The sequence below is a fragment of the Suillus bovinus genome, assembly GCF_016758785.1.
Source record: "Suillus bovinus strain UH-Sbo-P2 chromosome Unknown EDB93scaffold_13, whole genome shotgun sequence".
NCBI lineage: Eukaryota > Fungi > Basidiomycota > Agaricomycetes > Boletales > Suillaceae > Suillus > Suillus bovinus.
Window position 1 is genome coordinate 180,549 of NW_024542069.1, and position 26,041 is coordinate 206,589.

At 48.5% G+C, this 26,041-nt stretch overlaps 6 protein-coding genes across 6 annotated transcripts; 4 read left to right on the forward strand and 2 right to left on the reverse strand.

The window, feature by feature from the left end:
• Nucleotides 1-182: 182 nt before the first annotated feature.
• EDB93DRAFT_1102181 (uncharacterized protein) lies at nucleotides 183-3,936 on the forward strand (the record flags this gene model as incomplete). The annotated part of the gene is made up of 11 exons (XM_041447177.1): nucleotides 183-246; nucleotides 321-335; nucleotides 394-584; nucleotides 658-789; nucleotides 854-1,060; nucleotides 1,113-2,141; nucleotides 2,194-2,271; nucleotides 2,320-2,605; nucleotides 2,652-3,459; nucleotides 3,513-3,582; nucleotides 3,634-3,936. The coding sequence occupies 11 exons, from the start codon at nucleotides 183-185 to the stop codon at nucleotides 3,934-3,936; spliced, it is 3,183 nt and encodes a 1,060-aa protein (XP_041309928.1).
• A 973-nt stretch (nucleotides 3,937-4,909) lies between these two features.
• On the forward strand, nucleotides 4,910-8,112 carry EDB93DRAFT_1131961 (beta-lactamase-like protein). Its single transcript, XM_041448982.1, has 11 exons — nucleotides 4,910-5,243; nucleotides 5,293-5,338; nucleotides 5,389-5,480; nucleotides 5,530-6,108; nucleotides 6,163-6,352; nucleotides 6,466-6,612; nucleotides 6,665-6,814; nucleotides 6,868-7,122; nucleotides 7,177-7,318; nucleotides 7,369-7,607; nucleotides 7,657-8,112. The coding sequence occupies exons 1-11, from the start codon at nucleotides 5,047-5,049 to the stop codon at nucleotides 7,867-7,869; spliced, it is 2,250 nt and encodes a 749-aa protein (XP_041309929.1). The 5' UTR covers nucleotides 4,910-5,046; the 3' UTR covers nucleotides 7,870-8,112.
• A 5-nt stretch (nucleotides 8,113-8,117) lies between these two features.
• EDB93DRAFT_158069 (aryl-alcohol dehydrogenase) lies at nucleotides 8,118-10,598 on the forward strand. Its single transcript, XM_041455543.1, has 15 exons — nucleotides 8,118-8,392; nucleotides 8,448-8,507; nucleotides 8,563-8,626; nucleotides 8,687-8,723; nucleotides 8,778-8,867; nucleotides 8,921-9,022; nucleotides 9,082-9,148; nucleotides 9,201-9,238; nucleotides 9,297-9,372; nucleotides 9,427-9,441; nucleotides 9,499-9,599; nucleotides 9,651-9,745; nucleotides 9,804-9,854; nucleotides 9,910-10,040; nucleotides 10,091-10,598. Exons 1-15 carry the CDS (start codon nucleotides 8,362-8,364, stop codon nucleotides 10,174-10,176), a joined length of 1,044 nt encoding a protein of 347 aa, XP_041309930.1. The 5' UTR covers nucleotides 8,118-8,361; the 3' UTR covers nucleotides 10,177-10,598.
• A 2,427-nt stretch (nucleotides 10,599-13,025) lies between these two features.
• On the forward strand, nucleotides 13,026-13,820 carry EDB93DRAFT_1248198 (uncharacterized protein; the record flags this gene model as incomplete). Its single annotated transcript, XM_041452684.1, has 1 exon — nucleotides 13,026-13,820. One exon carries the CDS (start codon nucleotides 13,026-13,028, stop codon nucleotides 13,818-13,820), a length of 795 nt encoding a protein of 264 aa, XP_041309931.1.
• A 344-nt stretch (nucleotides 13,821-14,164) lies between these two features.
• On the reverse strand, nucleotides 14,165-15,497 carry EDB93DRAFT_157979 (uncharacterized protein). Its single transcript, XM_041455542.1, has 4 exons — nucleotides 15,039-15,497; nucleotides 14,807-14,948; nucleotides 14,459-14,521; nucleotides 14,165-14,404 (listed from the first exon to the last, which is right to left on the reverse strand). The coding sequence occupies exons 1-3, from the start codon at nucleotides 15,340-15,342 to the stop codon at nucleotides 14,497-14,499; spliced, it is 471 nt and encodes a 156-aa protein (XP_041309932.1). The 5' UTR covers nucleotides 15,343-15,497; the 3' UTR covers nucleotides 14,165-14,404; nucleotides 14,459-14,496.
• Nucleotides 15,498-17,566: 2,069 nt separating this feature from the next.
• Nucleotides 17,567-25,982, reverse strand: EDB93DRAFT_1081273 (uncharacterized protein; the record flags this gene model as incomplete). Its single annotated transcript, XM_041445604.1, has 16 exons — nucleotides 17,567-17,884; nucleotides 17,934-18,500; nucleotides 18,553-18,895; nucleotides 19,277-19,739; nucleotides 19,787-19,902; nucleotides 19,952-20,032; nucleotides 20,085-20,185; nucleotides 20,657-21,310; nucleotides 21,364-21,417; nucleotides 21,568-22,238; nucleotides 22,791-23,053; nucleotides 23,109-23,164; nucleotides 23,218-23,240; nucleotides 23,300-24,867; nucleotides 24,959-25,529; nucleotides 25,868-25,982. The coding sequence occupies 16 exons, from the start codon at nucleotides 25,980-25,982 to the stop codon at nucleotides 17,567-17,569; spliced, it is 5,964 nt and encodes a 1,987-aa protein (XP_041309933.1).
• Between the last annotated feature and the right edge of the window lie 59 nt (nucleotides 25,983-26,041).

Here is a 26,041-nt window from a genome sequence, read left to right on the forward strand (position 1 = left end):
AAGTCGACTCCACGGTTCATTTTGTATTTTGTTGTATCTTTTGAATAACTACTTTCTTCTGCTCGGTTATACATTCTAACAACTCACTCAAACCCTCTAACCAAACATCAGCGACACCCGTTTCCCCCGATTTTTTATCATTTTCTCATATCTTTATATCCACCCTTCCGAATATTTCCACCATGTCTTTCGCCGAAGTTGGTTCCGATTCCCTTAGGCCGATCCTTCTGCGCTCAAGCACACCAGGTATGTGTCTTTCTTCATTTTTTTGTATTCTTCTACAGCTCTCAAGTTAATTCCGTGTGATTTCTTTTCCGCAGCCCCCAATGAGAAAGGTAAGCCCTTCACATCAATACCAACGAGCATCGAACTCAATAGTGTCATATTCTGCAGTACTGCTATACCTAGAGGGTATGCAAAGAGAGTCCATGGGTCTCGGATCGCCTACTTCTACTCTTATTCGTAATGGCCTCCCATCTACAAGGCGAAGTGCCTTTGGTAATGACGACGGCACCTCTGATCTAGACTCCAATGTTCAAGATGGTCGAAAGACTGAGATGTCCATCAATGTTCATTCTGTAATGGTGAGTGCTAATCTCATTTAAAATTTTGGATTTTTGTCTGGCTTTCCCATGGTCTCAAACGACGTACTACCAGCATCAACCTGGTCCTCAGGACCCCCCTGGTCCGCGTTATGAGTCATTTGATTCTGGTCCTTCGTTTGGCAACAAAGGCCCTTTGCCTGACTTTGGGCCCAGTAGCGGAGCACCTCCCTGGAATGCTTGGGAGGTACGTCGCCATCGGGTTCACATAATCACATATCCAGTTCTACCCTTTTACTCATTTCATTCAGCATTCTACAGTGGCCGGTGCGGCAAAAGTACCTCTTCCAAATTCTATAACATCCCCGACCACTTTCAACATCAATATCGAACCTCCATCCACACCTAGCGGTTCAAAGTCACGCAAGTCTGCTTCTCAAGCCAGCGGCGCCCCTACAAAGTCACGCAAGTCAGCTGCCTCCGTAGTTGAAAGTGATTCACGAGATACGGTTAAAGGTGTATGTCTTCTAGTGTCATTAGTCATACAAGTGATTGATGGAAATGTTATAGCACCACAATGCTCCGAGCAAGGCACATACAACTCGCAGCGCGGCGCCTGATGAAGTCCCCTTATCCCCTCGCCGATCACGAGCCGGATCAAGATCACAAGTCCCTACTGAATACCCTCCTCTACCTCCAAGCACATTTCTAAGTCCGTCAGGTCGAACTAATCAGCTTCCTCTATCACCACGATCGCACCACCGTGCACCAAGCGTGTCACCATCTGACTCTCCCAGTCAAGCCCCATTCAAGGCTGCTAGGATTGAGAGGGAGCTGAAGGAAAAGGAAAAGATGCGCTCGGTTGCGAGTGCCGGGCCCATGAGTGATGTCGATGGAGCTGCATCGAAGCGTGGAGGTCCGCTGAGCGCTGCTGGTGGCCCAATGTCGCCTTCACATCATAACCGCCCATTCTCTCCATATCGTCATGCCGCCACACAAGAACCCCTATTATTTACTGCAGCCTCTCAAGTCCAGAGGCAGGCATCTTCACAATCAAATGCATTGTCTCAGTTGAACGTGGATACATCTCAGCTGAATGGCGGTGGAGGTGGCAGTAAATTATCCCATGTATCGCACCATTCCCACCACACTCAGCAATCTCATGTGTCGCACCATTCCCAACACACCCAGCAATCTCATGTGTCGCACCATTCCCAACACACTCAGCAATCTCATGTCTCGCATCATTCGCATCACACTCATCAATCCCAGTCGCGCGCGCGCTCGCCGGCACGCACGGAAGAAGATGACAGAGCGACGCCTACACCTTCTCGTCCGCATTCTCCGTCGTTCTCCTTGAACCAAGCTGAGGAGGAGATGGTGGCAAAGGCATTGGCCGAACGTGGCGCCGGTAATCGCACTTCGTACGCTCCTAGCACTCTCGAACCAGAAATCATCGACTCTCACTTCCACGATATGGATCTGTGCATCTTGCTTCATCAAATGGACGATAATACCACTCATGAAGTGGTGAAGAAGGCGCTACGGAAAGCATTGAGGCAGCGCGTCAAGAAGCTGGGCATGAAATATGATCAAGATGTGCGCTCAACTGATTATCTTTTGTGTTAAATGTTATCTTACATCCTGGCAGTCCATGCGACAGTACCGGAAGTCATTCCATGATCATGACCCTAGCGTCCATTTGGATGCGGGATTCCAGCCAAACACAGTAAGTTGTTCTAATTGTTTGTCGAATCTGACACCAACTCTGCAACAGCAAGAGCCGCCCGAATGGGCCAAAGAGCTTATGAGTGGAATGATAAAAGTCCAAGAGCGTCTTGAAACTCTCAGCCCTCAGTCATTGAATGCGCCCATGCCACCTCGCAGCCAACAATCATATGCCGAGTCTGCTACATCTCGAGAGCAATACCGAGGAGAGACGGAATATTCAGAAAACATGGATCAGTACGGTCAAACTCCGCGCACTCAAACCGTGAATATCAACACGCAGGCTACGGGCACAATTCCAGAGTCGGTGTACCAAAATGAAACTGCTATCATCGGTGCGTTTTGTTACGCGGTCGAGATGAATATCCTGATGAATTGTAGTTGAAGAGGATGATGAAATTTATGCTGATCACACTGAGCTTGAGCAACGGTTTGGCGCTGGTACGATCACTGAGACACGGGGAGGCATGAGCGAGTTTTTGAGTGGCGATCGAGACGACTCTCCAGGTCAGCAGTTCTTGGAGGAGGAGCTGTACAAATTACGTGTCAAGCCTGGAGGAAGCCAGTCCGCCATTACGCACAAGACTTGGGAAGTTGCGAGAGATGACCAAGACGAGTTCGAGGAGGGCCAAGGAGCATTCACTGAATCTGGTCTACCTGAAATTCCCGACTCGGGCAACTACACCGAGCGCCGTCAGCCTTCTCCGCCTTTACCACCAATCCCTGGACAAGAGATTAGTCGACGCGAGATGGTGCCTTCTCAGAACTCGCAAGTTCGGAATGCTGCTCATGACTACGGCGAGTCCAGTCCCCCGCCGTGGCAGCGCATCCACCAGCGCCTTCTCAGTTGGGCTATCATATGGCCAATGAGCGAGATTGATGCAGCTCTCAGCAGCACGACTCGAGGGCAGCAGGTAGATGAGGTCGCGCTGAGCATTTGGTCGACGCAGACATACAAGCGATACGTGAGGAGCCGCATGACAGATATGCCGGGTGGGCGCGTGGACAGGCTTTTCGTCCCTCCGAACATGGCAGATGCGATCAGCACTGCTGTATTCAATGGCCGGCATGGTGATGCGTGTGGAATGTTGAGGGATCTATGGGCGCCTTTTGGTTTCGAGGATGCTCCGCGATTGATCGTTGTGCTTGCGAAACATCGATCAGATGCAGGTCATTGGGTCGTCCACAGGTTGGTTGATCGGTTTTGCTTCTTTGCGCTATTTAATGAGTTTTCTTCATCAGATTCTCACTTCCTGATGGCGCACTCACGACATACGATTCATATCCTGAACGGACGCTTCCCGATGGACGGGTGAGCAACCTGATATTTTATATGCTCAGCAAGTATTGAGTTTTTTCACAGCCTCTTGGTTGGTGGTTTGCCATCCGAGTAGCCTGGCCCGGTGCTATTTACGCAAACCCAGACCACCTCATGCAAAAGATGGTTCGCCTGCACCGTCCTATGCAGCTCAATATCGACAACTCCGTCGCCGCAGCTGGTATCTGGCGAAACGTGCTCATGGGCTCTCGAGCGGAACGCAGTCTTGACCTGGAGCGTCTCCGGGATTTGATCAATACGGAGGTGAAGAATCTGAGGCAACGAAAACAACAGGGGAAGTTGTCGATTAGCTCGCCCAAGGCGAATTGGGAGGACTGTTTAGTTTAGTTGCTTAGATTAGATTATTTATAGACTGATTGTTTGTTTGACCGCTCATGGTTGTGCTGCTTCGTGCTGGATCTGATGTATGTACAGTATCATAGGATAGGTACAAGCAAGGACCTGCTTTTCTGTGTTACTTCAATGCTTGTCGCAATTTTGGACTTTGGACATTTGGATATCAAATATTTTGTGAACCATCAAAAGCAACTCGGTATACGCGTAAGGCATGACACAACTGATTCATTCATATCCCCCATCTTCCTGATGGTGACAACTTCTCGTCACGCCTGACAACAACAGTCAGGCATCAGAAATGATAATGATCGAGAGCTTTACCTTGTCGGTCAGCATTTCGAGTTCGTCTCCGAAAGAAGACATGATACAAAGATAAGCGTGTATGAAGACACACGACTTGTCCATGTGCAGTACGATGCAAAGGCTGCGAGATATGATGTCCTACAATACAGACATTCAATGAACATGTGGACCATGAGTAAGAATCCTCGCACGCGATATGGGATCAAATTTAGAGACTCATGATAGTCTCGGTGAGAGCCTTTACATGATCTATTTCGACTTCATCTTGAGGTCGATTAGAGTGCGAGCTTGTAGGTCTCCCGATGGCCTGAAAAAAGCATCAGCTTTAATCCCAGACCGTGACGAAAAATGGAACGACGGTCTTCGTAGTTTGATCAGGGGATTTCGACTAGATGTCAACTCACCTCGTACAACTTTTGAGCATTCAAATCGAGGGCATGTCTAGCTTGGTCGATCTGTTCCCTAGAGCGCTGCTTTTGCTTCCTCTTCGAAGAAGATTTGGCTGCGCTCCTGCGGATTTCCTGGGGACCGAGAACTGCGCGTTTATTTTGAGCTTTGCTAGTCTTGCCCATGCATGCAGTCTTGACTTTTCCAAGTTAGCCTCGAGATTCTACGCTGCGGCTTACGTCAGTATCGATTTTCTAACCCAGCTCGAGGCTGTGTTCCAAACGACTATTAGGTTGAGAATTCCACCATTTCTTCCTGTGACCTTAAGTCTGGTTATATTGTGAACCTTGAGACTGTTCTGGATTGCCATATCACCAAATTGGACGCAGACGTTGAAGGGCGAGCAAAGTTATGGCAGACTCACCAACGCTGAGTGTCACGCTCCTCGGTGCAGGTCAAGAGGTGGGAAGATCTTGCTGCGTGCTCCAGTACAGGGGAAAGACCATTGTGTGTGACACAGGAGTGCACCCAGCGTACAATGGCATGGCTTCGCTCCCATTTGTGGATGAACTTGATTGGAGCACGGTAGATGCGATTTTGATCACTCAGTACGCGATATGTCCCTAAGTTATTTTGACGACTTAATTCAATCTTCAGCTTTCACCTCGATCATGCTGCTGCCCTTACCTACATCATGGAAAAGGCAGGCTATATTTCATCTCTGACCGACTTATACTTGACCAGTTATATTAGACCAACTTCAGGGATGGTAAGGGTAAGGTGTACATGACACATCCAACGAAAGCTATGCACAAGTTCATGATGCAGGATTTTGTTCGAATGAGGTATGTTGGACACAGATGCAAAAAAAACTGACCCAATGAACAACAACAGTTCGTCGACCTCCGATGCTCTATTCACTCCCCTTGAAATGAACGTGTCGCTGTCATCAATCATCCCGATCTCTGTCCATCAATTGATCACACCTTGTCCTGGAGTTTCATTCATTCCTTATCATGCAGGCCACGTATTGGGTGCATGCATGTTTCTCATTGATATTGCTGGCATCAAGATTCTGTACACAGGGGATTATTCTCGCGAAGAAGACCGACATCTTGTCAAGGCAGAAGTTCCCCCAGTGAGGCCAGATGTGCTCATCGTCGAAAGTACATACGGCGTTCAGAGCTTAGAAGGTCGCGATGAGAAGGAGTTGCGTTTTACGAATCTCGTTCACTCAATCATTAGGCGTGGAGGACACGTCCTTCTACCCACTTTTGCTCTCGGACGAGCTCAGGAACTTCTCCTTATTCTCGATGAATATTGGAAGAAGCACCCGGACCTGCACAACGTGCCCATTTATTATGCTTCTAATTTGGCACGCAAATGCATGGCTGTATACCAGACGTACATACATACAATGAACTCGAACATCCGTTCGAGGTTCGCAAAACGAGACAATCCATTTGTCTTCAAGTGCGTGGAACTTTATCACGCTCTTGGAGGTTATTTTGAACGCCCTTGTTCTAGGCATATATCTAATCTTCCACAGCCACGCGGTTGGGAACGGAAAATCGCGGAAGGTCCACCATGCGTCGTGTTGGCAAGTCCAGGCTTTCTTCAAACTGGACCTAGTCGTGAATTACTCGAACTATGGGCGCCTGACTCTCGCAATGGGCTCATTATTACCGGATACTCTATCGAAGGAACACTGGCTCGGGTGAGTTGTCTTATGTGTAGAATCGTACCACTACTGGCGTGTCTCTTAATGGCAAATTTGTTTTCCGCACTTCAAATTTGAGTGGCAAGGTTCTGAACTTTTTTTCAAATCAGGACATCATGACTGAACCAGATGAGATTATTGGATTGAAGGGCAACACTATCCCGCGAAAAATTTCAGTCGACTATCTTTCTTTCAGTGCGCACGTGGACTACTCTCAGAATTCCGAATTCATCGAGCTAGTGAAGGCTCAACATGTAGTAAGTGCCCGTACAAATTTGATGTCGTCTTACTCAAGTCCTATTGCCAAAGGTTTTAGTCCATGGCGAGCAAACCGCGATGGGGCGTCTCAAAGCAGCCATGACCGCGAGATTCAAAGACCGCGATGAGGACGTGAAGATCCACACCCCTCGTAACCTTGAAACTCTCGAGCTATCCTTCCGAGGCGAACGTGTTGCGAAGGTCTCGAGGTTTAATCTTGAATTACGTGGATTTATTGACGCAATTGCATCTAGGCGATTGGTACTTTGGCTAATAAGGCTCCTCAAGAAAACGACATCATATCCGGATTGCTAGTTTCCAAGGATTATTCTTATACTCTTCTCGATCCACGTGATTTGAAAGACTTTGCTGGGTTATCGACCTGCATTGTTACTCAGCGACAAAAGATAGTCCTTGGCGTGGGCTGGGATCTTGTGCGGTGGCATCTAGAAGGAATGTACGGTAGTGTCGAAGAGGGTTTGGACAAAGATGACGTGAAGGTGATTCGGGTGAGAAATATCTGATTCGAAGTAAATGGCGATCGTACTGATAGGCCTTAACAGGTTATGGGTGCTGTCGATGTCAAACACACTGCAGAACATGAACTCACGCTTGAATGGGACTCAACCGCGAGCAACGACATGATTGCTGATTCTGTTCTAGCTCTTATTACGGGCATTGACAAAAGTCCTGCCTCTGTGAAATGTGGGTGATGTATTGCATATTCCGTCGTGGATATCGTTAATTTTGTTTAGTAACCTCACAGCAACATTCACATACTCACCACCCTCACTCGGATCATCATGAAGGTGATCCGTCTATCACTAGAATCCAGCGGATTGCATGGTTCTTGGATGCCCATTTCGGTGATGTGGAGCTGCACATGCCCGAAGTAGGTTGTGGACAAGAACAAGGCGACAAGAGCGAGTCAGCGTTGATCGTGCGGATGGATGACTCGGGAGAAACTGACGCACACATAAATCTAGCCACCTTGGTACGTATCGACGTTGACGTTATTACTCTGCTGAATTGACCCACTGTAGGCGGTGTCGTGTCCAAGTGACAGTGTTCGTAGGCGTGTTGAAGCAGTCCTGGGCATGGCCATAACCACAGTGAGCTCCCTCGTGGAGTCTTTCGCTACTGGGGTCAGTATACCCCCTGAAGACGCGGACTCGAAACAAGAAAAATCCAATCATATGGATACAGAAACTGTAAAGGATGCGATGACGACCGGTGAAGCTGATGTCGCTTTATGATGATTGTAATCTCGATTTAGTTGACTTTTGTGTCTTTGTAGTGTCGAATATTTATTCATGATGTTATACTGCTACAGTTCAATAATATGCTACCAAATGCAAAGCCTGAGCTGAAAAGCAGTAATCGCTTTGCCGCTTTGTCATTCGTGAATGATGCTTACTCGGACTGACTGCTAATTATACTGCACTAGCAACAGGATGATGATTAAAATATTAATCACTCTTCTTGTTACACGGTCATCGCTCAGCGCTCGAGCACGACATGTGGTTTCAGCGTCGTGCGCCCTGCTGACCGCGGCCCGATGGAATAACTTGAAGCCATATTATCAATAAAAATAAAGAGGAATTCCTTTATTCCCCGCTCATCCCGCAGACCGGAACATATTACAGATCCCGTGAACGCCTTGCCTATTAATGGCATTACAATTTATAAGGGCGTAGCTCTAAGCTCTCAGAATAGCGTCTCCGCCCCCAACCCAACCAATAGCGATTATGTCGACAACACAGAATGGAATGCCTTATGGTATGTTATTGGTTGTCCGTTTATTGATGCTGCTAATAGACTGCTTTCCATGAAGTTCGCTTAGGCAACTCTGGGCTCAAAGTTTCCAAAATCATCCTAGGGACGATGCAGTATGGTGTGTAGAGCGTTTAATCGGCACATGACCAAGGTCACCTGATTTTTTAACATAGGAACGAGCGAATGGCAAGATTGGGTTCTTGGAGAGGAAGAAGCTGTTGTTCACATCAAAGCTGCGTGAGTACCGCTGTCGCATAACTTCGATGCCAGAGCGTGTCTTTACGATTAATGTTGAAGTTATGACGCGGGAATCAACACCTTTGACACGGCAGACGTAAGATTGAACATCTCTTCACCTTGGGTATGAATTACTCATTGATGCGATTAGATGTACTCCAATGGACTTTCCGAGGTCGTGCTTGGAAACGCGATCAAAAAGCTCAACTTACCTCGGGATGAGATTGTAGTCATGACAAAGGTCTGACCTGCAATGTATTGGTAGTTTTCAGGTCCTAAGAAATAAAATTCTAGGTTTATAATGTTGTTGGCCGCACCCCGAGTGAAAAGGTCTTCAAGTCAAGTGTACATCCTGATCAACTAGGATATGTCAATCAAAGGGGTTTGAGTCGCAAGGTGTGTTAGCCCTTGTGAATGTGTTCAAATTGTTGCACTATCTGATCTTACACGAATAGCATATTTTCGCATCCATCAAGAAGAGTCTAGAGCGTTTGCAACTTGATTATGTCGATGTCCTGCAGTGTTTGTCTTGACCCAGTGTTCAGCTAAAGATTCAAGGTTAATTAAATTTCAGGCCATCGCTTTGACGCAGAGACGCCTATTAAAGAGACGGTATGTCAGCGCCATGCCCCAATTCCAGTTTCTATCAACTGACCTGCATCATACCTAGATGCAAGCTCTCCATGACGTCGTGCAGGCTGGTTATGTTCGGTATATTGGCATGTCTTCATGCTGGGCTTACCAATGTACGTTTTGACATCTATTCTGTACATGTTCACGGCCTTACAATGCATATCCAGTCCAAGCAATGCAAAGTGAGATCATAACTTTGATGTGAGCAAATTGAAATTTGACCGCATGGATCCGTTTAGATTACGCGATCGCAAACCACCTCACACCTTTCATTTCGATGCAGAATCACCACAGTTTGATCTATCGCGAAGAGGAACGAGAAATGTTCCCCACACTCAAGGTTTGACTTGTTTGCCTTCGTCTCTTTCTTGTCCCCTGATTATCATAGTAGATGTTTGGCGTTGGATGCATCCCCTGGTCGCCGCTCGCCCGAGGACTGCTCACCCGCCCTCTTAGCGAGAAAACTATTCGTGGAAAGACCGACCTGTTAGTCGTCATCATCTGGATCTATCCATAAATCATCCATACTAACAATAACGTACAGAACCATAAACTCATATGTCCAGCATGAGTCTGACAAAGAAATTGTGAGCCGGTGAGAATTTTGGTGTCACCCTTCGATCTAGCAGATTCTGAAGCGATCTGCATAGCCTCGAGGAAGTTGCAAAGAAGAAAGGCGCAAGCATGGCGCAAATAGCTCTTGCTTGGTCGATGGCACAAGATGCGGTCACGGCTCCGATCGTTGGGACAACTTCTCTTAAGAACCTGCAGGATCTTCTCGGTATGTGTTGCAATCGAAAGAGCGGACATCCTGATGTAAATCTTCCTTAGGCGCCATTAATATCACTCTTACCGCAGAAGAACTTAAATACTTGGAGGAGCCTTATCAGCCAAAGTCTGTCGTCGGGCACAAATAACTTTCTTCCGACAAAGAAACCGTGACTGGTTCGAAAGGATATTTTCTGGTAAGAGTAGATTATGTTAGTAACGAAACTGTATGAGGGCTAATATTATGCTGCATGTATATTTATATGTAGTAGATTCAGGTAGTTGCACTGTCAACGTAACCGCACCGTAATCCAACCCGTTCTACCAGTGTTTCAGCAGTTTTTTAATTGAAAAGGCGACAGAACTTCTTCACATAAACTCTCATCTGACAGTAACAAACAACTCATCCTTCGTGATCGTATCGTGGCGTGGACTTAGACAGGATGGTTGACAATATGAACTTATGGCAGGGGTGTGCGGGCGCCTATCATACTGTTCCGCTGGAAGCCGAGTCTCCACTGCCAGCTGTCAAACTGCCAAACCCAAATCGCTGACATCCGAACTATTTAGGTTCTCATCAGTGACTATGCTGGAACGGGATTCCTAAGCTATGGTAGTAAATGCATTCTCGACTTAAAGTGATCCTGAATCACTATTTTGTGCGTTTGTCTATCTATGGCGGCGCCATCATGATGGTGCCACGTACGCCCGCTCGAGCTTTTCTGACTTTTCGAATCTAGTACGTCTACTACTTTCACCCGTGTTCACATAGTGACTCGTGAGCACTCACTGTTATGTTTGCAGTCCCAAGCCCAAGAAATGAAGCAGATTGTTACGGCCCGCAACGGTCCTAGTACCCTACTTCAACCGTTTAGAATATGGCTCTGTTTTTCTCTTCTTTTTCTGAGTGTTTCTCTGATAGCACTCGGCCTCCGTTTGTTCTCATACTCACCGGCGTAACTTGCAGGGATTGGATATTAAGACTACCAACTGTGGAACTTAGGAGCCAGGTTTGACAATGACATGGACACATTGATGCGACAACTGCTGAATTTGTGTCAGAAAAATGCAACAGGTTTCTCAAGCATGTTGGCCTTTATTGTTGTGGGGTATGGGTGGCCGTGTGCTAAGCCTCTACATCGCATGGTCTGTTGCAGCGTTCGAAGGCTGCTAAGCGGCGAGGAACCAACAAAAGGGTTTGACATCCCACATGGTGGTTTAAAATATCTCCCCGATGCAGAATAAATCTTACATGCTGTAAGTGCCGCATAGCTAACTACGTTTTTTTCCGTCAGAATTGACATGGGAACCAGTGTTTTTTTCCTGCTAAAATAGCCGACTGATGGCAGCCTTTCGCGGGAGGCATCTTGTCGCGCGAGATTACACTCGCGACCCTTATACAACCATGACAGGGAGTGGCAAGATAGGACGGCTGGCACAGAGATCAACGACGGGCAGTTCCTGAAGTGCTGCCAGTGGGTTGTCCTGCTGAAGAGTGAATCAACGTTCTGATGGTGGCAAATGCTAGTGGCAACTGTTAAGGAACGCTTGCAGTTAGACCTTCTCCGCTCGAAGGGGCGAGAATGAATTTAACATCCCAAGCACCTGACCCGCACTCTGGATGTTGGTGGGAACAAGTCGCCACGCTGGAGTTTATTAGACATACTGCAATGTGCGCCGACAAGAAATGAAAATTAAGTTTGCTTTAAGAAAGCCAAGAAAATCATGTTGTGATGTAAAGGGATGCCATTGTGCTAAAGTGGTGCAGTGACAACGAGGATGATGCCGTCGACAAATGGTCCTGTATAGATTATCCGACGACGACTCGCACGATGTCCAGTTGCGCCGCGGCCAAGCTGGCATCGACATTCGGAAGTGAGCGAGACGTTCTTCATTGGAAATGGCGAGAATTCGCTCCCTTGCGACCAACGTCTGATTCCGGCTTAGCGCCCAGGCGTGGATACGCTAGGAGAACTGAGGTCATCAGGCGGACGGATGGGTACTAGTCGGTACTAAGAAGCACTCGGACATGTCAACTGGATGTAGCACTTACTGCCTGGACTTTGCTTGACAGAGGAAGAAGCCAAGCTGGGGGTGGCGTGCTGAGGTGATGTAGCACAGAGAGGGAAGCTTCGAACCGTCCACGGCTCTACTTGAGGTCATGATGCCCCTAGGAAACGAAAGAGAGGACCCGCACAGTTTGATGGTGCCATAATAAGATCGCCAAGCACAGGAATCGAATGTTGGGAGCTGTGTACTCGCTCTACAGTCGTGTCCAAAAATAAGGCTATCTTTGATTTAGGCTGTACTATACTGCTCCATCCAAGCGATCTTGGCTCTAGAGTGTGGGGTCGAATTTTAAATCGGAGGAGAATCGGTCATTAAGTCGAAGATACGATTTGATAGGTCATGAGATTGGGCGATATTCACGCATTTAATAGAAGGATTCGGATGGTCCGGATGAGCGTGACAAAGTTTTAAAAAGTTCTCAAAGGATTTGTTGGACATCTAGTACATACCTTGAGAGGAGGTTCGCGTACCACTTGAAAGAGGAACGTTGTGCTCATGGCAGGCGCAGTGCCAGTGAGATGTCATTGGACATAAGCCCGGGTAATCTTGAACGACAGGTGTACTAGCGCTGTAGATAATTATAGTGATGACGACACTGCCTTACGAGCAAGCTGCCTCGCACAACAGAAATGCTTCTAGGTGGGCGTGGAAGTAAGGAAGAGGCCGGTGAGACGGATGGGTGTCTCGAGTTTAGCCGTGGTGTTAAATCCAATACATACTATTTGTCAGCGTAGGTCTTAGGACGTCCGAGTCCACGTTGACTCTGAGGTGGCCATCATCGATGAAGGAGATTAAAAGAATCAAAATCCGGGATCCAGCAAATCCATTATCAGATCTCGGATCTTAAGCACCTGAGTCACGACTCACGGTCTAACCGAATCCATCTATTTAAACTCGGAGCTACTTCTCCTCAAACCCCACCAGCATCATGGTAACTGTCGTACGCTCACCTACTACGAGAGCAAGTAACTCGCATACCCACGATGACACCGTTCCAACGCGTCGCATTAGATTCGCACCACTCCCCGAGCCCACAGCTCAAGTCGACAATGCAAATCTTGTCATGGACACCAACTCCAGCGCTCTGTCCTCAAACATAGTCGACGTCCAACATAACGCACCCTCAAACCTCAAACCAAAGTCATCCCTTTCCCGCCAATTCAACTTGTTCAAGCGGTCTTCCCCAGATCCATCTGACCTCGGCGCATCACTCTCCCGATCTGCATCCATCCCCCTCCCATCTAATAGCAATCAACCAAGATATCTCTCCACATCCATCGGCTCAGATGACGATCACCATACAATGCCCCAAAACAGCTTCCTCAGCCCCTCCCGCTCCACCTCCCCCACAACGCGCCCAAGAATCCCCGCAAATGGCGTGCACATGCTCAACGGACGCGTCTACGGTTCAAAGCGTCAACCGCTCACAAACCTCTTTGCTAACGTGCGCGATGAACCCGAGTTTGTGGAATGGGGGTACGGCGGTATGGGCAGCATCAGCAGCAGCAGCGATTCAAAGTATTCCGTCCTCGCAAAGGGTAGCCCTGCACTCCTTTCCCACAATCATGCCCAGGAAGTCGGCGATGGTGCTGCGAGGGAAAGGAAAGATAGTGTGGGTAATTCTGATTTCGCAGGAGGCGATAGCGATGATGGGAGTGGTATGGAATGGGTTCGCAAACGGCGACAAAAGAGAGAACGGCTCGCGAGAGGCAATACGTGCTAGTCCAGAGCGGTGGAGTAGCACGAGGAGGTGAAGCCCATCACCTCAGAGAATCCACTGGATTTACTGACCTATATCATGAGATTTACGATTTATAAAACGCGGCTCAAAAAGCATGAGGTTGTAGTTATAGCAAAGGTCTGAGACCTACGATGTATTTGTTGTGCATGGATCATGATGAACACGCTCATATGTTTAGTAGTCGCATCCCGAATGAACAAGTCTTCAAGTGTACATCCTGATCGACTAGGCTACGCCAATCAAAAGGTTGTATGTCTTCTCGAATGAACAGGATGGATGTTAGAAGTTAGAACGCACATAGCCCGACTCCCACGTTATTAGAGTCCCAAACGTTCAGGCACCCAAACGCTGGTCGGTAACCCTTTGAAAAACTCTACAGTAACACCACGTAGTAAGTGGGACTGATGCGGGCCGACACGGCGACGTCATGATTGTCCGATCACGACGTAAATTGAAAGTCGCGAGACACGGTACACAACTGGTACTACAAATGTAAGCGCGGCGTCCCTTGCCACGATCTAACAGCACTATCGTGGGGAAAAAAAGTTCCCCCAATCCCTCAGCGTCTGTTGCGCGAGATTAGTACAACGGTTGCAATATCATAGCAGAAAATCACTTACCTCAGTTATCGCTAAAGCTTCATCTGAAACTGATGGTGCTACCATCTGAGTGCAGGAGAGTCACTGCAAGCAGTGATCATTCAGCGGTGGTATCGTTTGCACATGCAAATATTTCGAAATCCATGTCATCAGCAGCGAACGATATCGCATCAAGGCCGAACGCAGCAATACTGTCATGACTATTCTTGCAATCAACGAGTAGTACAACTGGAGAGCAGTTCAATAGCGGTTTCAAATAATTCCGAAGCAGCATTGACATGTGTCAGCTTCACTCTTAGCAAGCAAGCCAAGAAACATGAAATGTTCCTGAACAATGTCGACGCGCATTAGGTGATAGCACACACGCACCTCCATTTAACATTAAACTGGATCGCAATCACGGCTTGGTAGGGTTGAGCACGGGTGAACCCGCGGGTCGCTGAAGCCACACCGCACCCGTACCCGCAAACACCGTACCCGCACGGTACGGGTGGACACCGACCCGCCAATTCTGCGGGTATGAACGGTGTTCGCGGTATACCGCGGTTTTTTCACAGACCCGTGAGTAAGACACTGACATAGTAGTATCACGGTAGCTTACGAAGTGCGGCATCTAAGTCTTCTTCGTTGACAGACTTTGTCGCTGTGTCAATGGTATCAACATCGATTACTGATGGTTTGGGGGATGATGGCAGTGATGGAAATGTCTTTTTCGAGCGCAAGACAGTCAGCTTCACTCTCTTCAAAGGACGGGTAAGCATATCCACACTCTGCTCAACTGCCTGGCTGACAGACCCCAGAGACGATGCTATCGAAGACGATTTTGACGAGTATGATCGGATGGAAGACTCATCAGCCTTCTTTGAGCAGCGCTCGAGAGGAAGGTGAATGATATTCTGTGTCATTGACTATCACTTTGAATCGACACTGTTACTCGATGAACCTGCGGTCGAAGCAGGGTGACAGATCCGACTTGGGAGGTTCTTCATGAGTAATGAAATTTTGACCCTCGCATCCTCGGATAAGTTGGGGAATCCACACCCGTCCAACACCGTAAACCGCGACGGGTATGCACGGTGTACGCGCGGGTCTCCATAATCCACACCGTACCCGTACCCGCCATACCCGTCAGCGATAAACCGCGGGTTTACCCGTACCCGTGCTCTACCCTACGGCTTGGACAAGGGCCTCGGGATTCAGGATCTTCAATCTAAGTTACGACCGAGTTCTTTCCTAGAATGATATTATGTAGTGAGCAATACAACACGTAGTTCATGTAACATACCCTTTGAACATCCGAGTCCGACAAATCCTTCAAGTTGGGGCCAGTGCGCTGCGAACACAGAGGAACTCTACTATGTTGAGACCACTTCTTTGGTAGGGTTTGTGCAGTCTTCACATGGTTAGGCACACGGCGAAGCATGACAGGAGGTTTGATAGCTCTAATGATATCATATCCTGATGAGTTACAGGGACTGTAGTAGATGAAGGTGGTGACACCGGAACCCCGACGTTTCATACCATCATGGGTTCTGTTCATGAGACATCACAACGCGGAGTCCTGGAGAGAATTGGAAAACTACCTGGATCCTGCTTCGGAACAGGAGTAGAATTATCTACAACCTCTTTCCATGCAGGACTAGTAGTACATGGACTATGCCCTTTCCTGCCTTGAATTCCTTGATAGACACTGGCAGGAGTAGACCCCCTGATAGAGCGGTACAGCAAGAATTTAATAATAAAGCAAGACGCATTGACGATGAAGAGAGGTGACTGAGTTTCAACTTAGACAGTTCTTAGTAATTATCAAGTTACATAATTTTGAATCTTTAACATTAATATTGGCGGAACACCGACAAGACAACTAGTAACCTCTTGTGAGAGATTTGTCTGTTGCGTGACAAGCGCCAGCTGGACACCTTCAATTTAACGCTACCGAAAATCCTTCACTACAAGTTTACGAGAGGTCAAGATAGTGGTGCATAGATTTGTAGGTTTCGGCCCCCCCTTTTTTAAAAAACCTTCCTGATGTCGGATCGCAGTCTAGAGCGGCCATTTTAAAATCTATAACTTACTCGGTCGCAGGGGAATGAAATGACACTTGCAGAGCGGTTACCAGAGCTAATCACGATCTTTCCCACCTGTAGCTGATCTTGTTATAGTGTGGTAGTCTATCACACGTATGATGAGAATACTGTGGTGTATGTATTGCATATTCCTCGACGTGAGCCTGTATTTACAGTAATCGTTTCTGGAATGATTATCCCCGGTGAGCTTTTCAATTATGGCCTTGGTTTGAAGATATACCAAAATAACTGCGTCTCATCACTACCACAGCATCCATTGTTAACAACATCACGAGCTAGACCACCTGGACCTGAACATGGTTGCTTGGTCGACTAATGCAATTGAAAACCGCTTACGCAGAATTTGGCCGTTGCCGCTTTAGGTCTTATGTTGCAACAGGCAACAAGTTCAGGCTGAAGTCAACTTGGGGCGCAACATTTTATTCCACAGCCATGACAGCTCAACTTGCTGATAATGCCATACTGAGAGAGTCTTGTGACTCGGCGTTTTCCAATGGTTCAATATGCAACCGCCATCAGGTACGTTCTTTCCGCGAAGTATTTATACGCATACCTTGTGTTTTTCTTTCAATAGCAATTTTTCTAGCTGGGATGAGTAAGACATTTCTTGGCTGACAGGTTTTCATAGGGTGTCTGGTTTAAACACGTCCAGTGTTATTTAGACAACGCCAAGCATTTCTCGCGCCGTCAAATACGACTGATTTCCTGTGAAAGTCAGATTTGGCTGCGCGTGATGTCGGATCGGTGGGGTATACCGCCGATCTAATGAAGACAATCACAGTGGAGTCCGGAGGCCTTCAGGCCCTCATATCTCCTGCAAAGGTATGCCAATCTAGTTGCCTATTAAACACTTAAATTCACGAATCTGTCAATACTGAAGCATCTTATTTCACTTGGGTCTATGTCGGTAGTTTGAGAAACACTATATTCAAGTCGTTTTAGCGTAAGGCATCAGTATCATAAGGAAAATATTGTACATAAATATTCCTGGGAGCATCAAGGCTCGGTCGCATATTAGCAGAAATTAACATATTTACTACCCTTATTCCGCCATCTCTCTGCGATGGAACGGAGAAACTCTAGGTATTCTACTCACCGGTGGCTCATCGTCTTCGGGTATTGTTTCCTCTGAATAGCCTCTCCAGTTACCAGATGCTGTCGCCGGGTCATTGTCATCAGGTACCGCAACGACCAGGGCGCGTTCTAGTGCCTTTTCTCCTCTCTTCTTCAGACGCAAATTCATGGCGGATTGCAGTGAGTCGACGTAAGAATCGTACTTCACGATTTCAGTGAGCAGGAATTGTGACTTCTTCTCCCAATTACTTTGCGCTTTGGCTCCGTTCGCTGAACGCGGTGTGTACTAAAAATAAAAATAAGCTGAGCGCAAGTGGGCTATCAAAACGACAAACCAGAGCGCTCATTGGTTCCCTCAGTTCATTATGATGCTTGAAATCCTTTTTCAACATATGCACATATTTCTGGAGTGCCTCGAGCTGGGTTTCCTCGTCATGAATGCTGGATATCGAGGGTGGAATAGGAGGCTTCCAATCATTGATGAACGATCTCTCCGGCCACGGCGAATGAGCCCGGACGGTAGCGGCACTCTCTTTCCAACCGAGTTTACTTCGGGTACTCCGCCCGCTGCGTACGCTCATTGAATCGGCGCGATCGTGTTCGGGTTTATGGTCATCCGATGTAGAGCGTCCATTCAAAGCATCTGCGACACGATTCCAGCCATACTCCATGTTGGAGACGCCACCTGCTAATGGCTCTTTGCTGGTCCGTGCCGCCCAGTAGTTGCAAGTCGAGACCCACTCGTTGACGAGCTCCTCTGTACCGGCTTGGAAAAAGAATACACCACCGTTGGCCAAGGTTAGCACCATACAGTGGGGACGTTGTCTGTTGTAGCCTGGAGGAGGCAAGGAGTGGGCTAGCGAATGAGACAGCTGCACTGCGCCAACGGATTGGGCATTTTCCTACGAGAGTGCGTCAACTGACAATCGGAAAACGAAAAATAATAATACATACCAGCCAATTACCACCACCAACGACGGCAGAGAACCCTCCACCATGGTCTCCAAATGTGAACATATTCAGCTCCCCTTTTTGAATGACTACGAAAACGTCCATCCAGTTCTTAGCCTTTGCTCTCTTACCCGCGGACTCCCAATACTGTTTGCGGCAAAGCATCCCCTCCTTTGCCCATGGCGCCCCGAGAAGTGCAAGTTCTTCATCTGTGATACTAATAGTTGTCGAACTAGATTCATGACTGCGACAGCTGCGGTCCTCGTCTTCCTGCGATTCCCTGATGATCGTATGCGACAAATTGGACGCGAAACCAAGAGAAGGGGTGAGGAAATTACCCATAGAGCTGTGCACACCCTACCGCGAACCTGTCAATACTTCATGTAGCAAAATATCTCGGACGCCTACCTCACGAGTCGAAGTCGCGTAACTTGGTGACGGACTGACACGCCCATCGATACTGCTGTTGCTACTGTACGGACTATAGTTTGGCGTGAGTATCGATTGAATACCCCGGATACTACCCCGCTTGAGTGTTGTAAGCCGGTCCGATGGTACGCGGTAGCTGCGATTGCGACTAATGAGATGCGGTGCCCCTGGAGTGAGAGATGACGTTGAAACACGAGCCATGAATGTGGTTCCTAGAGGTTGCAAGATTTGCTGGCTCTTGACTGAAGAATACATTTCCTAAGGGAATCTGTGAGCCAGAAGTTTTGTCCAAAATCACAGCGTAGCTACCTTGAGCAAGTTTTCCATGTCCATCTCCCAGTTCCTGTCAAACGCAACCGTCGAGGGAGTAGTACTCGGAGGTTTCGATTCTGGACCAGAGGAATGGTGGAAAGATGTAGTACTGCTATTGAGCGAGGGCTGCGCCGTCGAAACAGCAGAAGAAACCGCAGGTGAGGCGAAGAATGTATCTTTGGAGATACTGTTCCAGCTTGCAATACTGCCACTTCTCTTCGACCGAGCGAGGGACTGCGTCTCGGTGCCGTCAGATGCCGTTAGCGGCCCGCTGCTATTGTCATCGTTCAGATCCGGACTCGAACCGTAGTGACTTGGGTGAGTCTGGGTTTGAATGGCCATCATCGTGTTGCGGACGAATTGACTCTTCGACATCCTGTTTGCAATATCTGCGATGTGGAGGTCGGTGTTCAAGAGGAGGATGGAGTAGACGACTGCGTGAACGACACCTGAAGAGTACGTTAGCACAAGTGGTAGTGCATGACTGTTGACGCACTGGCACTACCGTACAGACGGGTCGGATTGCAATCCCAGAATCGTCGACTGAGCTCTTCAAGAATGCGATCCACTTGTTGGGTCTCAGCCTTTAGATACAACTTGTTACAAAGACGTCTAGAAGGGCCGATTGATAGGATACACCAGTAATTCAATTATCACCCACCTAAATGCATTATCAAGCCTCAGCCCCGTAAAGTCAAAGTAGTTCATGTAGTGATGGAGCGCTATCTTGTTGACTTGCCCACTGTCGCAGCACGTTCTCAGTAGAGTTATGAAACGATAAACAGGATACTCACTTTCCGCCTAACCACTCCGCAATCTTCTCCTTGGCCACGAAATCCTCATCCTCGGTATAGCACTTCGCAGCCAAATCCTTGCCCCTCTCTTCATCCGTATCCTCCGTCCGTACAAACGACGGATTAGACGCATATCGGTTAAGAACGAGATCATTGGTCGTCAAATCTCGATGAGCATGAGAAGAAGCTAACAGCACGTCATGAGAATCACCCGCGCACAAAAATAACCAAAACTCACGTGGACGAACGTCATCAACCACAGGGATCAAAGACGGCTCAGAGCTCGAAGCTACAGAATGATGTTGGACACGAAGACGGGACATATCACGATATGAAGATTGCATCTGACTACCGTATCCTTTACTCCTCAAAGGGCCCGACAAAGGGCTCGACCCGTGCCGAAGGGCTGTTGCTCTCTGCGAACCAAGCGCTCCTGATCCGGAATGAGACCGTGAAGGTGTTTGAAGGGAAGATGTGCGTGGGGGGATGATGGGGTCCACTGACAACCTGTCTCTCGAGGGTGATCCTAAATCCGAATTAGAATCCAGCGACGATTGAGTGGGCAACGTCACAATGGGAGTAGACGGCGGAACAGGGGGCAATACCGGAGATCTGGAAGGATCCCCCTGATACCTAAACTCAGAAGTCTGAGTCTTCGCCCGCGAATAAGCAGCACGTCTTGCTGGTGTAGAGGGATCTCGCAAGTCAAGCGATGAACCAGACTCCGGATCCAGTTGAGACAAAACACCCTTCAAATCACTAAGAATCCCGTGAAGTGAGGAAGAAGATTCCCAAGCCTGGAACTCCGTAGGGGAAGAGTCCTTGGGAGGAAGTGTGGGTGCAGGCGAGGAAGGAACGTTTATTTTTTGTAAATTTATGTCGTTCACGCTCATGCTTCGTCGCTTGTTATGACTAATAAACCTGCCCTCTGGCTTGGGTTTGTCGCTAAGACGCGTGCCAGGAGACAGCGTTCTATCTCGTGTTTGTGACATGGAATCAATTACGACAATAGACCGATCGTCTGAATCATCAGTGGCTGGACCGAGGCGGATCGGAGGTAGGGGTTTATGATGTGTAGAGGTCGAATAGGTGTTCGCAAACATACCAGGGGTGGGGGATACCACAGAGCGAGGAGCTTCGTCCGGTAACGGGGGCACAGGGGGTGCAAAATTGTCCATAAAAGACGGTCTTGAGCGCGGAGACCCAGTGACAGAAGCATCCGTCCGCTAAGCCCATCCCATGAGCTCAGATCAATTTCAAATGAAGTAACCACACTCACCGACCGGTCCCGTGTTGTCGACTGACCCAGCATCTTACCCAGAAACGCGCTCGTCTTGGCTCTTACAGATTTAGTCGGTACCTGACCCCCACATTCAACTCCCAGTCACCACACAAAAGAAAGAAAGAAGCTCACCTTATCTTTATCACTACTATCCCTATCCTTCCGAATACTCCCAGTCCCCCTCCTGGGACTAGCCATAACCCACTCCGAACTCGGACTCGACAACTCCCTCAGACCAAGTTTCGACGGCCTCGTCACAACAGGTGACACGTTCACCACCGGATTCCTAGGCGAAGAAGACGAAGAAGCAGAAGGAGGAGAACCCGCAGAAGTCGACGATCTCGGACGCGAGGGCCCAACTCCAAGTCTCGACGCCCCTCCTTGCACCGGCACCGGCAACGGCGGCTCTGCGCGTTTTTCAACCTGCGGAACTACCCCTCCCCTCTCTTTTGCCTTCCGCACGAGCGTAGCAAGGTCGGGACTGCTGCTCGTACCAGACGCACGGTACAAGCTTCGTCTCCTAGTTTGCATATCAGCGTCTTCGGCGTCGTAGAAAATGTCGTTGGAGCTGGTCGTGGAGGAACATCTTGCGGAGGAGGGTCCGGGGATTGGGGATGGGGTGGGTGGGACGATGACGGGCGTAGGTGGTGCATGGGCGTGTGCGCGAGCCAGCGGAGTCCGCAATTCTCTTGATGGAGGTCGGGATGAAGGCGAAGCGAATTCGTGCGCAGGAGGAACAGGGCTGTCAGATACGCCCAGGGTATTGATATCAAGGCTCTCTTTAAGCTTCACCGTGCCCCCATGCCTTAGTGCTTGTTCGAAATCGAGATCGGTGCGGGAGATACGGCGGGAATCTTTAATGTCTTTGGAAGCTACGGGTTGGAGCTGACCATTGGAGAAGGTCAGCGGCATTGGGGAGCGTTGTTGAGGAAGAGGCGGCGCATGTTTGAAGAATGAAGCCAGGTTGAATGAGATATTTTGTGACTGGTCGTGTCGTTCGCGATACAGCGTTCGAAATCAAATTACGAAAGCAAAGTTTTTTTGAGAAAAAAAAACGAAGATCCAAAACAGTTTGGAACTAGAACTTTGCACTTTTGCTAAGCGGAATGGAAGCGCTTCGCAATTTTCTGATACAATTTCGCGTGTCCAACCTAGGGTAGCTGCTAGGGTCGTATATTCTACACCTCTTTGGGAATAAACCATCGTACTGGAAGACATAATCATGCAAGACAGAACATGATGTACACGTATGCAAGCAAGCAAAGAGATGAAGCGGATGGAAAGGAAAATAATCTATGGTCAATGGAATATCTACGTACCATCCTGCGATCCGGGCAAGATCAGAAAGAAAAAAATATCATGCTGACCACATAGCAGGGAACATCATACATCGGACAACCTCAAGCAACCCAAGTCTCACAGACCACCCTCGTCACCCCTCCGAGACGTCGTAGGACCACTAAGCATCTGCCCACTCGCGGATGTCCGACGTTGTCTCTTCATCGCGACGGGGGGAGATGGGCCCAGCCCCACTCTATTCGCAGTCGTCACTCCTCGTCCATTCGTGAATGAAGTTGGCACCGTGCTAGTTGTCGATGCGCGGGGCCGAGTATTCGATGATGCAAGTTTGGGCAATCCAGCGCCCCCTTTTCGTGCATTTCCGTTAGGAGCACCAGAAGCCCGGTTCCTACCATGCCAACATCAGACCACAATCAAAAAAATAATAACAATTAATTACGAACCGTTTCTTAATGACGTCCGTCTTCAACGACAGCGGACGAACGACACCATGCAGTTTCTTTTCTCGGAATTAGCGTCAACACGCAGGATTTAAATACGTCAAGGACTCACAAAAAATAATCCGCATGCATTGCCTGTGCGAAAACGCCATCAGTCACCAAATACCCCAAAATTAGCGGCGCAAGACACATACATAAAGGCTGTCCTTCGGGATCGCGTCTCCACAGTGGCGTATTCGTAGTTTGGCAGTTTGTACATGATGTGGGCGGTTGATCCCCATCATCACTACCGCCTTTCGGATTACCAGCGCTCCCATCTCTCGTACTCAGATCAGGGGTACTCGTCGCTGATCGCGATACGGTCCCAATTGTGGGGCTCAATGCAGAAACTGACTTCTTGCGCCTGATTTCCTGGGCGATACGTTTCGTAGACGCAATCTTCCGCATCTGATTCCGTGAGTTGGTGCCCGTGGTGGCTCCTTCAACAGATGGAGGTGAAGAAGCGCTCGAGGTTAAATATGGTTCAGGGGATGCGGTCGAGCTGGACGTAAGGCCATTGCCCCATCCGTCACTTGATGGACTAGCATGGTAGCTTTGTAAGACCCCGTCGCCATGCTCTACTGGAAGAATCTGTGTGGGATCAACCGTATATGGGCCTTGTGCGAGATTGACGCTCGAATCGATGTTTCCATACGGAAGTCCAAGTAGATGGCTGTAGTCGTCTGACGGGAAATTGGCAGCGGCGCTGAGATTCCGGTATCCTTCGGCCATCACAGCACTTGCAGCCGCGGCGGCAGCCGAGAGTCCCTCGTTGACGCCAGAAGCAGACCCATATGCAGAACCATTGAGATGATGTGAAACAGAATCATGGAACGACGAATGAGAATCGTCTGTGGCGTGGAGCATATGCGAGAATTCGTTGTGTGAGCCACCGTGCATATCAAACATCCCATAGTCCCGCGGGAAGCAGAAGTTGAAAGGGGTGGAAGGGAAGGGACTGGTGCTCACGTACTGATCTGGCTCCTGAGTAGTGCGGGGATTTCCGTCTACGTTGGAGGGATCTGCGCGTAGCATGCTCTCTGCATGAGGTGCGTCTGCTCTCCGCTTCTGCCCAATTAAACTATCGGGTGACAAGGGCTTGCCATTGACCTGATGTCTGCCGCTGACACCTGTAAATAGAGCCTCCCGCTTGACAGTATGATCGAAGCTCGTTTTTCGCACGTGTCTAGGGAAGGCACGTGCTTTGGGTGACTGATCTGGGAGCAGTTTCGAACCTCCGTGGAAACCGAAAGAGGGGAGCGAGGACGGGTGGAAAGCGGGGGTATTGAGGGCAGAGAGGGAGTGGTTGAGCTGACCGATGTGTTGGTCGTGATGGAGTGCGTGAGTGAAAGAGAGCGTATCGTGGTCGACTTGACCTTCATAAACGGCTGGGAGGGTGCCAGAAAGTCCAGAACGGGGTGCCGAAGAAGACCCCGGATAAGAACGATGAGTAGAGGCTCCAGGTATTGGAATACTGGGGGAGGCAGCAAGAGATTCGAGATGTGGTTCCCTATTTGAGTAGCTATTCCGTCTGTCCCTGTCGCCGTTGGTTGGGTGGGAGGGAAAATGATATCGGGAATCAGTTTGGGGAGATATGATACCATGATGATCAAAGACTGCTGCGGACTGGGGTGGCCTTGAACGAGAACGAGATTGAGGTCTCCAGTCCATTGATATGCGAGAGCGTGATCTGCTCATGGCACGCCAGTCCATAGCTACGACACTAGATGAGCGTTAAAAGGATGTCAGACATCACGTAATACATTAGGACTGACTCGTCATCTTCTACGCCATCTTGATTTGTACCGTCAAACCCGACGATTTGGACCTTTGCTTTTCCCTTGTCAATCCTGCGACCTCTTCCTTCATCAGGGTCAGGGATGGGAGTTGGAACCGTTTCTGATTTAATTTCTGAGTTGGCATTTGCTGCTTCCTCTTCCTCTTTCTTCTTCTTTAAAGCGAGTGCCATCATTCTCCAGGTGATGTTCTCCATTCTCTGAGCGTGGGGTAGATTTGCTTTTTGCCTGGCGTACATCTTCCATACTTGAGTTGCAAGGGGATCTTGCTTTGCGAGTTTTTCTGGATCGCTTTCGTCAAAGGGAGAATCTAGGTCTGGTGAACCAGAAAGTCTAGGAGAGGTGAAGGGGCTCGGGACATGGTCCTGATTGGGGGAACCAAAGAGGTCATCTGAAAAAATATCGCTGAATATTGCGGATTTTGATTCGATTGTCTCTGAGGGAGAGGAAAGTTTGTTTGAGGAGAGGGGGGAAGGTTCTGGGTGTGAGGGTATCGTGAGCTGAGTTAAAGGGGAGTACAAGGGAGTGGAGGGAGTCGTTGAAGCGGGAGACATCCATAGGGATGGTGGTAAACCGACATTAGAGCGTTCTGTAGGATGATCGAAAATGGAAAAATCAGTCGCTGTTGGGTCAGAGGCTGAGGGTGGATCTGGACGTCTAGATAAGTGGAGGTTTAGAGTATCGTTGTTCTGATTGAAAATGTTTAAAATATACTGCGGATGAATAATTGATTACTTACGAGAGTGCGACGAGGACGAGACATTGGTTGCTCTTGGGATGAAGAGTTGACCCGAGTACGTGGTTGTTCTTGAGATGAAGAGTGAACCCTAGTTAGGGATGGTCTGAGATGACCGGAGATGGAAGTTGTTGGTCCATGTGACCAAGATGATGATGAAGGATGTTCTGTGTAGTGCCTATGATCTGGACGTGGTACTGGAAATACGCCATTAGCTGCCAAAGTTGCAAAGACTGATGGGTTTAAGGGAGCAGAAAACAAAGAGTTCCATTCGATATGAGTTTCATCTGAATGATGATGAAGCATGGATGAATGGTAGGGATGTGATGAGTTAGGGTCAGTTGATGAGAATGAAGTATTGAGGG

Excerpts from the sequence above, each read along its gene's own strand:
- EDB93DRAFT_158069 (XM_041455543.1), top strand. The coding sequence starts at position 8,362 with ATGTCGACAACACAGAATGGAATGCCTTATG. Across the intron at positions 9,023-9,081 it reads AAAGGGGTTTGAGTCGCAAG|CATATTTTCGCATCCATCAA; the intron begins GTGTGTTAGCCC and ends TTACACGAATAG. Across the intron at positions 9,746-9,803 it reads ATTCGTGGAAAGACCGACCT|AACCATAAACTCATATGTCC; the intron begins GTTAGTCGTCAT and ends AATAACGTACAG.
- EDB93DRAFT_157979 (XM_041455542.1), bottom strand. The coding sequence starts at position 15,342 with ATGACACAGAATATCATTCACCTTCCTCTCGAGCGCTGCTCAAAGAAG. Across the intron at positions 14,949-15,038 it reads AGACTTAGATGCCGCACTTC|AATTGGCGGGTCGGTGTCCA; the intron begins GTAAGCTACCGT and ends TCATACCCGCAG. Across the intron at positions 14,522-14,806 it reads CAGTTTAATGTTAAATGGAG|TGACTCTCCTGCACTCAGAT; the intron begins GTGCGTGTGTGC and ends CACTGCTTGCAG.
- EDB93DRAFT_1131961 (XM_041448982.1), top strand. The coding sequence starts at position 5,047 with ATGGCAGACTCACCAACGCTGAGTGTCACGCTCCTCGGTGCAGGTCAA. Across the intron at positions 7,123-7,176 it reads ATGACGTGAAGGTGATTCGG|GTTATGGGTGCTGTCGATGT; the intron begins GTGAGAAATATC and ends AGGCCTTAACAG. Across the intron at positions 7,608-7,656 it reads ACATAAATCTAGCCACCTTG|GCGGTGTCGTGTCCAAGTGA; the intron begins GTACGTATCGAC and ends GACCCACTGTAG.